General features: G+C 34.6%; 2 protein-coding genes across 4 annotated transcripts; one reads left to right on the plus strand and one right to left on the minus strand.

The window, feature by feature from the left end:
* Nucleotides 1–711: 711 nt before the first annotated feature.
* LOC118056545 (ion channel CASTOR) lies at nt 712–7,917 on the plus strand. 3 transcript variants are annotated; one of them, XM_035068786.2, is made up of 12 exons: nt 712–1,154; nt 1,253–1,324; nt 1,487–2,104; nt 2,380–2,562; nt 3,228–3,287; nt 3,374–3,577; nt 3,746–3,994; nt 4,707–4,805; nt 5,213–5,407; nt 5,538–5,630; nt 6,264–6,518; nt 7,363–7,917. In XM_035068786.2, exons 1-12 carry the CDS (start codon nt 753–755, stop codon nt 7,579–7,581), a joined length of 2,649 nt encoding a protein of 882 aa, XP_034924677.1. In that variant the 5' UTR covers nt 712–752; the 3' UTR covers nt 7,582–7,917. The 3 variants fall into 3 exon arrangements, with proteins under 3 accessions (XP_034924677.1, XP_034924676.1, XP_073262561.1); XM_035068785.2 differs by lacking the exon at nt 4,707–4,805 and adding an exon at nt 4,861–4,959 and having other exon boundaries at nt 7,363–7,916; XM_073406460.1 differs by lacking the exons at nt 1,253–1,324; nt 4,707–4,805 and adding an exon at nt 4,861–4,959.
* A 932-nt stretch (nt 7,918–8,849) lies between these two features.
* On the minus strand, nt 8,850–12,078 carry LOC118056571 (disease resistance protein RPV1-like). The gene is made up of 4 exons (XM_035068812.2): nt 11,377–12,078; nt 9,574–10,684; nt 9,161–9,469; nt 8,850–9,075 (listed from the first exon to the last, which is right to left on the minus strand). Exons 1-4 carry the CDS (start codon nt 11,955–11,957, stop codon nt 8,881–8,883), a joined length of 2,196 nt encoding a protein of 731 aa, XP_034924703.2. The 5' UTR covers nt 11,958–12,078; the 3' UTR covers nt 8,850–8,880.
* Between the last annotated feature and the right edge of the window lie 4,771 nt (nt 12,079–16,849).

Consider the following 16,849-nt stretch of genomic DNA (forward strand, 5'->3'; position numbering starts at 1 on the left):
ATTTTTTAAAGAACATATTTTAGATAATATTTCATTTAATTTCATTAATCCAAGTTAACTCAATTTTAAAATTAACTAACAGGTCAAGTGTCTAGTAAAATTAATTTAGAGTTCACTAATTAATCTGGTGAAGTTAACTTAAATTTATAATTATTATGAATAAATTGACTCAATTAAAATTTAATAAAAATTAAATTAATTTAAAAAAAATATCATTTTAACTTAAAAAATTAACCCACATCAATTTTAAATTAAAAAAACAACTACTTAAGATAGGATAAAACTGCTATTAATTTGCATCTTAACTTGTGATTTGGATTGAATTTAATTATTATGCTTTTAATCTAAACATAATTAATTATAGTGTCATTTGAATTTTATATAAATAAAATGAAATTAAGTGAAATATGCATTTAAAAAAAATAGAAAGTTTTCATTGAAGTAAAAACGAGTTAGAAATCTAAGTTTCGACTCATATTAACTTAATTACCTATTAATTAAGGGTTTGGTTTGGATCAAATGACTTACAAAACCTGATTTTTTTTTAAAATAACATCATTAATTTTTTTTTTAAATTAGATTTACTTGAATTAACTCTTCTGTAAAACAACAGGCTTTGAAGCAAGTCAACTCACGGGTAAATAAAAAAATAAAAAAAAGAAAAAAGAAAAAGAGAACATTAGCTTTCCTATAAGCATCTCTAATCATTAATCAAACACAAAGAGAGAAAGCATTTCAAAAAAGCCCCCACCATGTCCCTTGACTCCCAAGACTCAACTTCTCCTTCCTTCAACAGGGACTGGTTCTTCCCTTCACCTTCCTTCATCCACCAATCACCTCCTAAACCTCCTAAACCCCACCGCAGATTCTCCACTGCTTCCAAACATTCTCCAGATTCCAACATCTCCAATCCGCCCTCGTTTCGTTCATCGCCCTCTCTCTCTCCCACCACCACTTCTAAATATGGAAGACTTCGCCGGCGGGTGGAGTTCCCTCGACCACCTGATAAATCTTCAATACAACACAAAAATGACTCCGTTTTGGACCGCAAACCTGTTGTTTCCAGTGAGAAGAAGCAGTCTACTGTGAAGGTTTCTTCTGGGTCATTGGGCCTTCGGGTCAGAGTCCGATGGAATTTGGCCATTACGGTAGCTGTGAGTATTTATATAGTAATGTTTCCGACAACTTGATTGTGTGAAAGTAAAAGAAGAAGCTGTTTTTTGAAGTGGGTTTTGTTTTTGGGCTGTTGCAGATTGTGATTACAGCTTTGACTTCATTAGTGCACAAGAATTTTACTCTACATAACCAAGTAATTGTTTTGCAGGTGAGTTTTTCACTTAAAAGTTTTGATTTTTATTATGAAGATTGGTGATTTTAAATCTGTATGTAGTTTTATTGATCATTTAAAGTATTTACTAGTTGACTTTGACCTTAATGCATGACTTTGTTGTTAGTTAACTGGGATTTTTTATTTTTCGGATTGCAGGATCAAATACTGAAACTAAATGTTAGATTACGAGCGTGTAATTTTTTATCCAATGTAGATACTTTTGATTCAGTTATGCGGGAGCTTGATGATATTGGTTATGGTAGTGATAACGGGTTAAAGAATTTGGCTTTGATTGTTTCAGTTACGCTCTTGTCTATTCCGGTTCTTGCTTTCAAGTACATTGATTTTGTATCGAAATCCAGATCATCGGATAGTGTTTCGGAAGAGGCGTTGTTGAATAAGCAGCTTGCATATCGGGTGGATATTTTTTTATCAGTTCATCCATATGCCAAGCCTTTGGCGTTGTTGGTTGCGACATTGCTGGTTATTTGCCTTGGTGGATTGGCGTTGTTTGGTGTGACAGATGATAATTTAGCGGATTGTCTTTGGTTGTCTTGGACGTTTATAGCGGATTCAGGCAATCATGCTAATACCGAGGGGATTGGTCCAAGGCTTGTTTCTGTTTCTATTAGCTTTGGTGGGATGCTTATTTTTGCTATGATGCTTGGACTTGTGTCTGATGCTATTTCTGAGAAGTTTGATTCATTAAGGAAAGGAAGAAGCAAAGTGGTTGAGCAAAACCATACTCTAATTCTTGGCTGGAGCGATAAACTAGTAAGATTCTGATTACACAGCTTGTCAGTGTGATGAAGCTTGTTTTTGAGCATACGTGTGCTCGCACTATTACACGACTTAGTTGTGAATAGTGCAGGCAGGTCATTTCAAAGAGAAACTTAATATAATCTGGGAACAATAATCTCCATCCTAATTTAAAAATCTCTGAAGAAATTCCTAAAAGGGCGTGGATAACGAAACAAATATATTTAGGTACTTGAAGAATCTTTTTGCAATATTTTCCTCATTCACCAAGTAATTTGTTCTGAAACTAGGGATCACTGCTGAATCAACTTGGAATAGCCAATGAGAGTTTGGGTGGAGGAATTGTAGTAGTGATGGCTGAACGAGACAAAGAAGAGATGGAAATGGATATTGCTAAAATGGAGTTCGACTTCAAAGGAACATCTGTCATATGCAGAAGTGGGAGCCCCCTAATTCTGGCTGACCTAAAAAAGGTATGCATAGTTTCTGTGATATTGCTTATAAGTTGTAACATAGAGATGTCTTCTCTGCTGAAAAGCTGTGGTAGCGGGATGGATTCAGTCTTCTTCAGTTGTACAATGAATTAGTGATTTATTAAATGGCCTGGTTAGATATCCTCTCGAAAATTTATGTTTGTTTAGTTTAGTTTAGTTTCTGGCCACATTCACTCCCCTTTGTTTGTTAGGGTTCATTCCTAATTTTGCTAAAGCATGGCAGTTCCCAAGAAAGAATTCTATGATTAAAATTTTGCTTTAAGCATTTTATTGTACAATGTTACTTCATATTCTTGAAGATTGCACATAGCATTTCTTGTCATGATTTCTGCTATGAATATTACTTCTCTGTACATTCTTTGAGTCCACCTTCTACTTCTACTTCCTTTCTCTTTCTTTTTGCGTTGGGGTTGGGTTGGGGGGGGGGGGGTGTTGTTTCTAATGGCTATTGTTTTCCCAAGTACACTGGCTTGTTATAATCTTCTTTCCCACAATCATTCTATGGTGCAACTTGCCTGTGTTTGGGCTTCTGTGAAGTTGTTGCAGCTAGCAGTTTTAATGATGTTAGTATCTACCTTGTCATGAGTGGTGAAACCATTATTTTATCTGTTGCTTTTCTTGATATGGTAATACCTGAGTTTCAGGTATCTGTCTCCAAGGCCCGTGCAATAGTTGTCCTTGCTGAAGATGGAAATGCTGACCAGGTCAGCTACTTGAGTGCATAAGTAATGTTCTTCATGTATGGTATTGACAAGCATTGATAGCCATTGATGTTTATGGTTGTATACAGAGTGATGCTCGCGCATTGAGAACCGTCTTAAGTCTTACAGGAGTGAAAGAAGGTCTAAAAGGGCACATTGTGGTGGAGCTAAGTGATCTTGACAATGAGGTTCTTGTGAAACTTGTTGGTGGAGATCTTGTCAAAACTGTTGTAGCTCATGATGTTATTGGCCGCTTGATGATTCAATGTGCTCGGCAGCCAGGACTTGCACAGGTTAATTCTGCACCCTTAAAACTCTTGTCACGTTCTGTTAACATCATTGTAAGTGATATTGCCTGGCTGATTTATTTCACGCTGATTTTTTACTGCTGTTTATTATTCTGCTGTAAACTCTTTCCTGCTTGTTTGTGTATGTGATCAATTACGGATTGGTTATGACAGATATGGGAAGACATACTTGGGTTTGAAAATTGTGAGTTTTACATCAAAAGATGGCCGCAGTTGCACGGCATGCAATTCGAGGACATACTAATCAGTTTTCCCGACGCTATACCTTGTGGGATCAAGGTTGCTTCTTGTGATGGTAAAATTATCTTAAATCCTGAAGACTCGTATGTTCTTCAAGAAGATGATGAAATCCTTGTCATTGCGGAAGATGATGATAGCTATGCTCCAGCAGCATTACCTACGGTGCTTTCATTTTCCTTCATAAATAAAGATTTCTTATAGATTGCATGCTTCTTTCTTTTCCCTAGCTTGTGTCTTTGTTCTGTCATCCTAGGTTGTATGTGCATGATAAGAGACGGGACCTACACCTGACCCAGTGCAAAAGAAAGTCGTCTTCTCTTACCAGATCCAGGATGCTCATTTATTGGAGATAAATTACAAAATGAAAATGAGAAGGCCTTGATAAAGGCAGCAAATATCTGTAAACAAAAGAAAACAAGGTCCTAGCTATAGACACCAATGCATACCCATAGATAAATAGTTTCACTTTAGTTAGTTTTAGCAAAGTATGTTATTGCACAGATATGCATGAAGTCTTTGGTGCTGTACATGATGCTGTGTGGTTGGTGAAAACTATCACATTGGACCTGATGTGTCTACCATAGCCGTTTATGGATGGTTCTTTTCTCTGATTACTAAATTGTGTAATTTAGTAAAGGATATAGCTTTTGATATAATGTAAGACTATAAAAAAAAAAAAAAAAGTAATACATGATGTAAAGGGGCTGATAAAACTGATAAGGGAAAAAATGAAAGTGAAAATAGCAGATCATGCTCGGATTGGTTAAGGACAAGTTCAGTTGTGAACATTATAATGATGCCTTCAGTGGAAATTAGGTAAGTGAACGCACCATAAAAGAAGACCTTACATAATATAATAAATTTCATCATTCAGGTCAAAGAGGCATCATTCATGCACATTGCTCGACCTGCAAGAATGCCACAGAAGATTCTACTTTGTGGATGGAGGAGGGACATTGATGATATGATTGTGGTAAGCTCTTTTGTGAAGCCCCTAATCTTTTCTTTTCTTTGCCTGGATGCTGCAGGTATGGAGAGGAAGTCTACCCAAAGACTTTATAGGTCCAAAGTCTGCAGAAAAGATATTATTCTGTGGTTGGAGACGTGACATGGAAGATATGATTATGGTAATGTTATAAGGATTATGAAATCATAACTTCTCCGTTGCGGCAAAGTGGTGGTAGACATTTCAGAATTCTTCTGTGTTATTATTGCAGGATTTTCAGTTGTAGTTGCAACAAGTGTGTCTATTGAAACCATTCTTTCCAGTTTCTACATATACTTTTTTTTGGGCAACAATGATCTCTCTTTTTCTCTCATTTAGACTATTTCATTTCTATAACAAAAGTAATTATCAGTTACTCATCTCTTCATGATTAGGTGTTGGATGCATTTCTAGCACCAGGTTCAGAGCTCTGGATGTTCAATGATGTTCCTGAAAATGACAGGGAAAAGAAGCTCATTGATGGTGGTCTAGACTTAAGTAGATTGGAAAATATACAACTTGTCAATCGAGAGGGAAATGCGGTCATAAGACGTCATTTAGAAAGCCTTCCTTTGCAATCTTTTGATTCAGTAAGTGAATAATACTTAAATAGTAGTGGGTTTTGAATCAAACTATATGACATTTGGGATTGTATTTTTTGAATGTAATTATCCTTATTCTTAGTTAAAAAGATTTTGATGCAGTATTTGGTGTGTCTAGATTTTAATTTTGGCTGATGAGTCAGTGGAAGATTCAGCCATTCAAGCCGACTCCCGATCTCTTGCGACATTATTATTGATTCGTGATATTCAGGTACTTGATCTAACTAAAGTTCTGGTGGATAGGCTATTACTCATTCATACAACATAAGTTCTAATGATTAACAAGTATAAATTTCACGACTTAAAAAGACATTTCACACGGACAACTGAAACCTTTATTTATTATCCATGACAGTTGGCTTCTGCCACGCAGCCACTGCAATGTAAGCTTTGTGAAAGTGAATAATGTTTGGGGGGCTTTCCAAGTAGGATAAGTGTAGTTTGAAGAGGCAGTCTGTTTGAGTTTCCAAAAACAAGCCAGAACAAATGAGAACACATTTTTTTTTGTCTTTTTTATTGGGGGTTTTGGAGGGTGGGGGGGAGTTGAGAGATTCTTTTACATTTACTTTGACTCGAGATGGGCTATTCACCTTTTAGCCTTTTTCAAAGTTTCACGCCATCCTCCAAGATGTCCTGTAATCTTAGGTTTAGAATAGCCTTTTGCCTTCTTTTCTGGAGAGTACTTGGTCAACTCCTCTTCAACTTTAAGGAAAAGCCAAAAAGATTTTGTTTATTTTCTCCTGAACTCAAGAAGATAATTATACAGGATCCAGGTGTTAATGGTGCAATTTAGTGCTCTTCAATCCTTTGTATTCATGTGTTCTTACTCTCATGATCCATGCAGTCAAAGCGTCTCCCAATGGTAAACCAGGTTCGCAGAGGAACCTTCTCTCAAGGTTCGTGGATTGGGGAGATGCAGCAGGCTTCAGATAAATCTGTAATAATAAGTGAAATTCTGGACCCGAGAACTAAAAATTTATTATCCATGTCGAAGATCAGTGATTATGTTTTATCAAATGAACTTGTCAGCATGGCATTGGCCATGGTTGCAGAAGATCAACAAATAAATGATGTATTAGAAGAGCTCTTTGCAGATGAGGTATTCTTCTGTCTCACTTCTCTTAAATTCTGAGATCTTATTGCACTCTACGGAAAACCAAATTTTGAAGGGCGAAGTGGGCTTACAAAATAGCAATATAAAATTCCAACAAGTGCATGCAATGTTTTCTTTTCTCATAATTTGCCTGTCAGTACCTTATCTATATTTTTAATTCGAATGAACATATGTGAAAGGTTAAAAGATAAACAAATGAGGTACTTAGTATAGCTTTCCTCAATTCAGCAGAAACTTGGAAAGTTCTCAGTAGGAGGTAGTTTGACAAGCACTATCATGCGATGTTTTTTACAGGATTGCTCTCGTTTTTTGCCCAACTCTTGAGGGAAGATATTGAAAGCACTTTTAACAATCACGTTAAATCCTCTCTCTCTCTCTCTCTCTCTCTCTCTCACACACACACACACACACAAAAAGCCATCTGCATAGAGCCCATGAAACTTTGCTAGCTAATGCTGAAAAGGATGAAATCTTAAACACATCAGGTGATCATTAGCTTCGTTCCCTAGGTGCGTTTAGTTGGTCACCCCTTTAAATCATATATTATAATGACTTTGATGCCCTGCTTCTTATATTGAGAAAGTAGCATATCGTGAGCCCTGCATCCAAATAATCATTATGGTTGTGATAAATTAAGCTAGTTAATATGTTGGACCACAACAGCAAAGGGTTTGCTAGCATGCTCTCTCTTTACTGCTTAGAACAACCCTCGAGCATTGATCGGTGATTCCTTTGTTGTGTTAGTGAAATTGTTGCTATTGATGATTTTGGAATTTAAGATCCTTTAATCAGTTAAACTCATCATTCACAAACATTTTGCCTTCATCAGGGAAATGAGCTACAAATAAGGCAAGCAGATCTTTACCTCAGTGAAGGCGAGGAATTGAGTTTCTATGAAGTACTATTACGTGCCCGACAGAGAAGAGAGATAGTCATTGGTTACCGTGCAGCTAATGCTGAAAAGGCTGTTATCAATCCGCCTGCCAAAAGTGAGAGACGTAGGTGGTCACTGAAAGATGTATTCGTGGTAATTGCAGAGAAGGAATGAGGATGAGGTTCTTCTTCATCCCCTGAACATGATATTCTTTGAAAAAATTCAGACACCGAAGAAAGCAACAATAGGAAGTGTTCATTAGTTTCTGCAGAGTCTGAAAAAAGAAAGAAAGAAATACTACAGATGTACAGTCACATGTAGTATATTTCTTGTACAAAAACTCAACCTCAAAGTTTTGGATTTTTCTCGCTACCTAAATATGAAAGAGCTGTAACGTTTCCCAGGACATGTGTTTGGAGCACTAAATTGATAAGAAGGCTCTACTTGGCATGAAACATTTGTGATTTGCAAGAATGATGACTGACAGCACAGGGAATGAATAGCTTCAAGCTGGCTTCATGTGTTATAGCATAATAATTGAAGCTAGATGGTTGGAAGCATGTACATTCACACGTGAGTATTCAATCCCAAGTAATTCCGTGATTTGAGTTGTATGTTGTATTAGATTTAATAACTTTGTTTTTTTTGAAATTATTTTTTATTTAACTTAAAAATCAAACATTCAATCCCAAGCCATGACCTATTTTGATCATTTTCTAAGACTATGGCTCTACCGGGGAGTGAAATTCCAGAATGGTTCGGTGACAAAGGAATTGGATGTTCAGTCACCATACAATTGCCCTTAAATTGTCATCAGCTCAAGGGAATTGCTTTCTGCCTTGTCTATCTACTCCATCCCTCCCATGACATGCTTTATGAATTCGATGATCGTTCTGATGTTCATTTATATTGTGATTACCATGTTAAGAGTAAAAACGGTGAGCATGATGGTGATGATGAAGTCGTCTTCGCATCCCGGGAAAGACGTGCTCCATCATATTCCTTGAAGACATGTGACTCAGATCACATGATTCTACACTACGAGCTCGAATTGGCAAATCATTTGTGTAAATATTCTGGCAATGAAGTTACATTTAAATTCTACCGGGGAAGGTGGAGACATCGTGAGAGCCGAAGGCCTGTCGAGTTGAAAAGCTGTGGGGTGTATCTGCACTTTGATGAAAATCTACCGGCGGACACAGATCTTCCTTAACAAACAAAAGTTCAGAAGAAAATAAATTGAGGAAGAAACAAAAGAGATTGAAAGGGATAAAACAGATCTTCCCAATTCGCGGAGTCTTGTGAGAAACTGGATTGATGAGGGCACCTCTTTGACAGCAGTTCCACTTAGATACTGAAGAGATGACGGAACCTCGGTTAGACTTGGACAACCCTTTAATTTTAAGGCTTTTAAAAGTGTGGTTGTGGTTATTTTTAAAAATATTTTTTTATTTAAAAATACATTAAAATAATTTAAAAACTTTTAAAAAATATTAATTTAAAATAAAAAATAAAAAAATTTTCAAATTTTTTCAAAAAAATTTTGAAACGTGTAAACAAAGGGGACCTAAAATTACAGCACTCTAAATTTTTGGCCATTGATAGATCTGGCAATTCTGTCAAATATGGAGAGTCAGATAGGTTGATTGTTCTTAAATTTCCAATATCCTGTCACCAGAAAAAGGCATAATTAGAAAGTTAGCACCTCCAACTTTATATTTCTGATCATAAATCTGCAACAATTAAATCATACCTTTACTCCTGTCCAAAGTTTTTCAAGCTTGCTTCCGCGTAGGTGAAGCTCGACAAGGTGTTCAGCACGAAAAGATGGCGGCAAGGATTTCGAAGGGAATCCATCCCATCGCAAATATCTCAGCTCATTAGGAAGATATTCGAGGCCAGTAGGAGGAAGGTGCGTTGTAAATTCATCAGTGGAGGCATCTACGTGATTGATACTGAGAAATCTAAGACCATCCATCATTGCGAAGGCATCAGATTTCAAGTGTATGTGTCTCGGAAACATGGACATGTCCAAAGATATGCCTTTAATTTTGCGAGTTCCCTGTTAAACAAAAAAAAAGAATAAACAAACAATAATACAATCTACTTAAACACATCAACTTTTGAGCAAATACATGAACGACAGTTAATGGCTGTAGCTTTAACCTTATTTTCCTCCAATACTTGAACAACATCAGGAGGATGACATAGCCTGCTACGTTCGTCAGGAAACTCAGATTCTGCACGAACAATGTTAAATGCCATTTCTTGTAGTAAATCATGCATTTCTATCTTGTCACGATAAAAGTAATCATCTACAGTAGTTATGAGACACTTATCAATAAGCATGTTTTTATCGAAAATCACAGACCGACCATAAAGGCCATCTAATATTCTTGTTGCTTTGTCTTGCCGCCATCCTTTGAAGAAATGTGCTATGTCAAGAAATATGGATTTTTGTTCTGAATCCAACCCATCGTAGCTAATTCTCAACGCCATTTCAATTCGAGGGTGCTGAGCTAGTTTATTCAATGCACTGCGCCATTCTTCGATGCTTTTACCATCGAGAGAGGAACCCAAAACTTTTAGAGCCAACGGATTGCCTTGTACATGCCTTGCAATCTTTTCTATCAAGCGTCTTTGATCAATTGTGGGGATGCATCTCTTCAAGGCTTTTGATCTAAAGAGTTGAAGAGCTTCTTCATCGTTCAACCCCTTAACCTCATATGTCTCATCAACTATATTATTAAGCACTTGCTTGTCCCTACTTGTTATGAGAACTTTACTGCCCGACCCAAATGAACTGTGTCGTCCATCAAGCAAATCTTTCCATTCTTCCAAAGGCATTAAATCATCCACATCATCCAGAAGAATAAAAACCTTTTTACGACGAAGTCTATCCACCACAAGAGTATCTCGAAAACTCAAGGAGCCAATTTCCAGAATTTCTTGGCCAAGCAGCTCTGACAGAAATCTTTTTTGCAAATCAGCCATGGGACGTGCTTTTATTTCTTGCCTAAAGTTTGCAACAAAGATTCCTTTAAATCTAGAACGAACCTTGTTGGTCACAGCTTCAGCAATCGTTGTCTTACCGATACCACCCATTCCCCATATCCCTACAATGAGAACATTTGGAGATTCCATATCTAACAAAGACTCAACTTCGCTAACACGAACATCAATTCCAAATTGACCGGCCATGGTGTGACTTGAAGGCATGGCATGCAATTTTTTCAAAACATCACCAACGATTTTCTCAATAAATTCAGACTCCAGCCTGACAAACAAGAAGGAAGACACATAATTGTTAGTCAAAATGGACCGGACAAGAAGAAACATATAAACATACTCACTCCTTAGTGCAGGCACGTATGAGTAATTGAGCATCATTAATCAATCCTTGAAACTGGAAATGCAAATGCATATGATGTTTTCTCATATCATCTTATCTTATAGAATCATCTCAATCAATATTATTTTAAAACATTTTAAAACACAAAAACAAATAATATACAAACATTTTCGCTACAAATAATATTTTTTTATTTTTTTAAAATATTTTTTTAATATAAACACATCAAAATAATCTAAAAACACTAAATTTTTTTTTTTAAATTTTAATTTTTTTTAAAAACATTTTAAAACACAAAAACAAATAACCACTTAATATCTATACAAACATTTTGCAACAAATAATATATATATTTTTTATTTTTTTAAAAATATTTTTTAATATAAACATATCAAAATAATCTAAAAACACTAAAAAAAATTAATTTTTTTTTTTAAAAAACATTTTAATACACAGAACAACCAACCACGTAATAGTGTTTCGCTACAACGTTTTTAAAATCAAATAAAATAAATATGGATTCACAGAGCTCATCATTCTCAATAATTTTAAATTAAATCTCAAATCCTCAACAAATGAACGAATATTTTCTCATGGGATATATTTCAAGAGCTTACTCAGAATTCCCTAATAAGGGACATCCAGATAGATTGGCTGCATCCGTCAAAGCGTCTCTGAAGCTCTGCACTTCTTCCAACGTCAGAGCTTTATTCCTTACAAGTCTAGCAAATGCATCCCCAAAGCTTCCTGTTTGATTTCTTACATGGGATGGATCCACCTTGTAGAATACTGGAATAACTATCTGTCCATTGTTTTTTCTACACTCAAAAATCTTTACAAGCTCCTCCAAGCACCATTTGGAAGATGCATAGTTTTCAGAAAAAACAATCACAGAAAGCTTGGCCTCTTCAATTGTTCTCAGAAGTGATGCCGAAATCTCATCTCCTCTCACATGCTGATCATCTACGAAAGTTAGGATTTGTTTCCGTTTCAAAGCAGCATGGAGGTGGCTGGTAAAACCAGCAAGAGTGTCTTGTTCGCTGAAACTAAGGAAGACATCATGTTTAATTCCTTGTGGCTGGGCGGTGGTTAAGGTGGAAGGAGTAGATGGCGATGGAGATATATGACGGTTTCGTATGATGAATCTCCAGATATAAACAAACATAAAGATAGAGAGAAACAAGAAAAACACCGCCATTGTTTTGTGGAGAAACAGTCGAAGAAAGAAGAGTTAAGACTCTGGTGGTAAGGTAGGTCTGGAGGGAGAGAACGGAAGAAACTCAAGGAAAAAAGATGAGGCTGATTTTGAATCAGTAGCTTAGGCTTTACGTGTTTAAGACCCTGCCTTAGGCATATGTATAATTTATAGGCATCAAATCCTAGAATTTTCTTAGAACATTACAAGATTTCACATTGTTGATTTCCTGGAAATTCGTTTTTGTAAATTTTGAATTTTTTTAGGCATCAAATCCAAGAATTTTTTTTTTAATTTACTGATATAAAAATAATTTTTAAAAATCAAAAGCACTAAACACTTTTATTATATATTCTTGTTATTTTCTCTTTAACTTTTTTATTATATATATTTTTAAAAAACTAAACACTTCTGTCCAACATCATTCTTTAGTCTATTAATTTTTTACTTTCAAATTCTTTTATAATTTTCCTGGAAATTTCGAATTTCTTGTCTTTGTTTTCACTAAATACTTCTCTTTTTCCTTTTTTCCTTTACACACACACAGATGCCTTTTACATAGATGCCTTTTTCCTTTTATACATATATATATATATATATATATATATATATATATATATATATAAAAAGAAAACACGTAATTTCAAGGAAGACTTAAGGTCAAGTCGTCGTCCCCATCAATATAACTATTATTGCCCGAGCATCAAGAACAGGATTGGCCCAGGCTTAGGCAACTTGATAGAATGTTTTTGAATTTTGACCCATTTTCATGATGTGAGCTTGCATCTCATTTCTGGCCTCCATCCAACCTTGAGCGGAAAAACGAAAGAGGAAAGAAATACTTTTTCTTAAAACCTTGATCCAGTGACCTTAGTTTGGACTAGATTTAAATTAAATAGATGAAAATTAACCCACAAAACTACTAAAACTATGAACTATGAACTATGAACATATTTTTGAGACTTTAACTGATGACAGAATGAACTATGAACAATCAGTGCTATCAATGGTCATATTAAACTACATATACATAAGAAAATAAAATTACAAATGCATTTATCCCATAGAGTTTAAGTCTTGAGTAACAAATGACACGGGATAATAAATAATAAGGATTAAAAGCAAGAAAAGAGAGAAGCTTTAGAGAAAGAAAGAAATTAAAGAGAGAAGAAAATGGATTGAAGATATACAAAGTTTACAATATTTTTATTAATTATAAAAAATTGTCTAATATTTAGAAAAGTAAGATATAAAATACTAAACCCTAACTAAAACAAGCGTTTAGACTTATGGCCCACTAAGTAAAATACCCAACAATAATTAAATTAAACCCAATAAATAAAACCAAATTAATAAATCTTAACTAAAAGTTCATATAAATTAAACCCAAAAACATAAGTTAAAGCCTAATTTCTCAATGGTTTGGGCTATTCTCCATCGTCTATGATCATACGCGTGCGTAACCAATATTTCTGGTTTGGTGTCCCTATCAATTCTCCTAGGTTGGAAGAACTTGACCCTATCGAGTATAGGATCAAGGTAGCTCTGATAATGCTCTCAAAAATAAGGATCAAGTTGTTATCATGTCTCTTTGATAATCCAAGTATAGTCTGAATCTGGTCGTCGAGCCCATATACTGGGATTTGTTGAAGTTCATTATCCCTGGTAAAAACAACCTGTGCATTCAAAGTAACATTAATATGTTTCCTTTATGCCAAAGATATGGATAATGAGGTAGGGGTATCAAAAGGAGCATCAAGGATATGTTGTATTTTATAAATAATGAAGTCATTCATGTTAAAAGTAGAGTTAATATCAAAGTTTAATGGCAATTTGATGACATAATTATTTGATACAATCATTTGCAACACTTTGAATGGTCTAGCACTACTTACTTGCAATCTATGATCGGTTTTCAAAGGACACCGTTCAGGTCTAATCTGTATCATGAAATAATCTCCAACATTAAATGCATCATGATACTTAAGTAAATCAGCTCAAAATTTATATTATTCATTACTTGCTTGAATTTGTTTCATGATCTCAACATGCAAATTATGAACTCCGCATGGTAACGACTCAGTTGACTTAGACATCTTATCGTGAGAAGATATGGGAAGGTGTTCTATAGGCTTCTCAGGGTTTATAACTATGAATATTAAATGATCGAGGGTGTGGAATGAGACAAACATTGTTTGAAACATGTGTAGACATGGTATGGACACAATCAAGTAAACTGAGATTATCTTCATCTTCTTTATCATGTGCATGAGGTAAGGGGTTAGAAAGCTCAACATGTTGTTCTAAACTTATGATGTGCTGGACATCAATCATGTGGGGTGAGGAATCAGGTAGTTTAGGAGAACTAATATCATGAGACTCTTCTAAGACCATATTTATCTCTATAGGTGATTCCACTAAAGAGTTCCCTAAAACTTCCTCTACCATTAAAGCAGATTTATCAGACTCTTCCCTAACATTATTCTCAAGCTCACGTGGACTCATTATGTTAAGTATCTCTTCTTGCACATCCTTGTCATCTAGGTCACTAAAATCCTCAAGATTAGGCTCATACATTTCAACACTATGACACGACAAAAAGATTGATGTCTTCTCCCAAGTGCAGGAGTGTCGAAGTTATAAATAACCTGGAAGACCGGGGTCGAAACCACAGAGAGGTTAATTGTATAAATTATAATAACAAGACAACAACAACAACAATAATAATAACAATAACATAATAATATACTCAGTACGTGGCGTTATTTATACCTGAGAATGATCTAAAAGATCGGGTCACAGGTTTCCAGCCTATTTACTGAGTTTATGAAAAAATCAAAGAGATAAATTATATAATATAAATAGAATGTAAATAACAAATAATAATAATATAATAATAATAATAATAATAATAATAATAATAATATAAATAATAATAATAATAATAATAATAATAATAATAAGAGGAGGAAGAAATTAATGAGAACTTTGAGATGAAAGATTAATGTAAGGATTAAACAATGATAAAAACAAATGTTAAGGTTAGAGGATCCACAATGGTGTTTCAAACAAGTATAGTATAAACTCTTATTATTCAACTGGAAACACACATAAAGGAGGTTCCAATCGGATGATTTCTCATTAATAGCTTATTATAAATTATTAACATGATCATATTAATTATCTTAATTACATAACACAAAACTTTTAAATATTTATCAGGAATTCATGATATTAACTGATGTTAAACAACAAATCAAGTTCCTTTCATAGCCAGGTGTAGGTAATACCATACTGTTTGGGCTATGAGAGTGCCAAGCATATTGCTGTACCAAGTGTTATAACAACACAATCTAGATTAACCATTTAACAAGCAAGGTATTAAGAATTAGTAAGATAAAAGATAAGACATGTTAATATTAAACATTAAGATCCATGTTGAGTTTACACTATATTTATTCTTACACCATTAGTGTAACACTTTTCACCCTTGACATAAATAAACTTAGCTAAACATAATGAAGAAGAGAAACATAAATAAACAAAACAAGAACATAAAGAAAATACAAGTTAACTAAGTAAAGGAAAAGAAATGAAAAGCATAAACAAGATATTAATGAAAGAAAAACTTAAAAATTACAAAAAAATATAAAGAGAAATAAAGAGCATGAGCTTGATCTGAACAACCAAGCCCCCAAATACATGGCAAATGCCTCCTTTTATAGGCCAAAATTCGAAATTATTGATTTGATGACTAATTGTTGAGTGGGTGGCCAACTTTTGACTTGGTGAAAATCTTATCTCTTGTCTGAATAAAACAAAAAATGCTACCAATCCAACTGGGTCCACTTGAAAACATGAAGTTGTAGGAAATTGACTCATATTTCCAGGAAAAAAAAATAGAGGTCATTTGGACTTCTAAAACGCTAGTTATGGGCCAAACACTGAACAGTGTTCGGGCTGCAGGACATATTCAGACTTCTCCGTTGTTGCTATCATTTGGACTTGAAAACGGCCTTCTTAGATCTTGATGAAAGCATGAAAGTTGCAGGCCTATCTCTTACTGAATCTGTGTAAACATTTAAGGTCTATTGGACATATAGAACTCGAGATATGACCCAATTACCGAACAATGTTTTAGTTTGAACTGCACCAACATCTCTTTTCTAAGCTTCACCCTCTCTTTATCTTCACAAATTTCAGTAGTTGAATTCATCAATCAATCCTTTGATTTATGTGATATGCCTGTATTTAAGATGAACATTTACCATATATTAAGGCGTTTTATAGTATTAGACTTATTATTATAAATCATGCTTTAGTTAAGGAGTTATTGATACTTTAAGTGCAAAATGATGCTATAAAACCTTGATAAATATGCACTTTTAAGTACTAATCACACTACAATATTCCTCTTTACATATATCTTTATATTTTTGGATGGCTAAAGGTTTAGAGCTACAATTTAAATAGATATGACCAAAACCTAGACAATTAGTGCTACTTAACCATTGAACTCACCTTAGACAATTCATTAACAACTCGTTTGCCTTTATCTTTTTTATAAAGTTGGGAGTTACTAAGATTAGGTCTGTGGGGTGGAGCACCTAATAAAGAATCACTACTTTTGAATTGGGACCTAATAGGGATACTATAAAAAGAGTCCTGATGATTCTTCCACTGATTCTTTTTGTTGACCAACTTGTAGTTTTTAACTAAGGTATAAGCTTGGTCAAGGGTAGATACACCTTGAAATATAACTTCTCTTCTAGAATCATCTTTCAAGCCTTTAAAAAATCTACACAAAGTCATGGCTTCATTGTCTCTTATGGCTCATCCCATCATGTAATCATTAAACTGTGTTATATACTCATTGATAGACTTATTCCCTTGTC

Source organism: Populus alba, chromosome 19 (genome assembly GCF_005239225.2).
Source record: "Populus alba chromosome 19, ASM523922v2, whole genome shotgun sequence".
In the NCBI taxonomy this organism is placed as follows: Eukaryota; Viridiplantae; Streptophyta; class Magnoliopsida; order Malpighiales; family Salicaceae; genus Populus; species Populus alba.

Bases quoted from the DNA above. Each gene is read 5' to 3' on its own strand.
- LOC118056545 (XM_035068786.2), top strand. From the start codon at position 753: ATGTCCCTTGACTCCCAAGACTCAACTTCTCCTTCCTTCAACAGGGAC. The intron at 3,288-3,373 runs GTCAGCTACTTG...GGTTGTATACAG, and splicing joins AAGATGGAAATGCTGACCAG to AGTGATGCTCGCGCATTGAG. The intron at 6,519-7,362 runs GTATTCTTCTGT...TGCCTTCATCAG, and splicing joins AAGAGCTCTTTGCAGATGAG to GGAAATGAGCTACAAATAAG.
- LOC118056571 (XM_035068812.2), bottom strand. From the start codon at position 11,957: ATGGCGGTGTTTTTCTTGTTTCTCTCTATCTTTATGTTTGTTTATATC. The intron at 10,685-11,376 runs GTAAGCTCTTGA...CTTGTTTGTCAG, and splicing joins CCCTTATTAGGGAATTCTGA to GCTGGAGTCTGAATTTATTG. The intron at 9,470-9,573 runs GTTAAAGCTACA...TTTGTTTAACAG, and splicing joins AAGTATTGGAGGAAAATAAG to GGAACTCGCAAAATTAAAGG.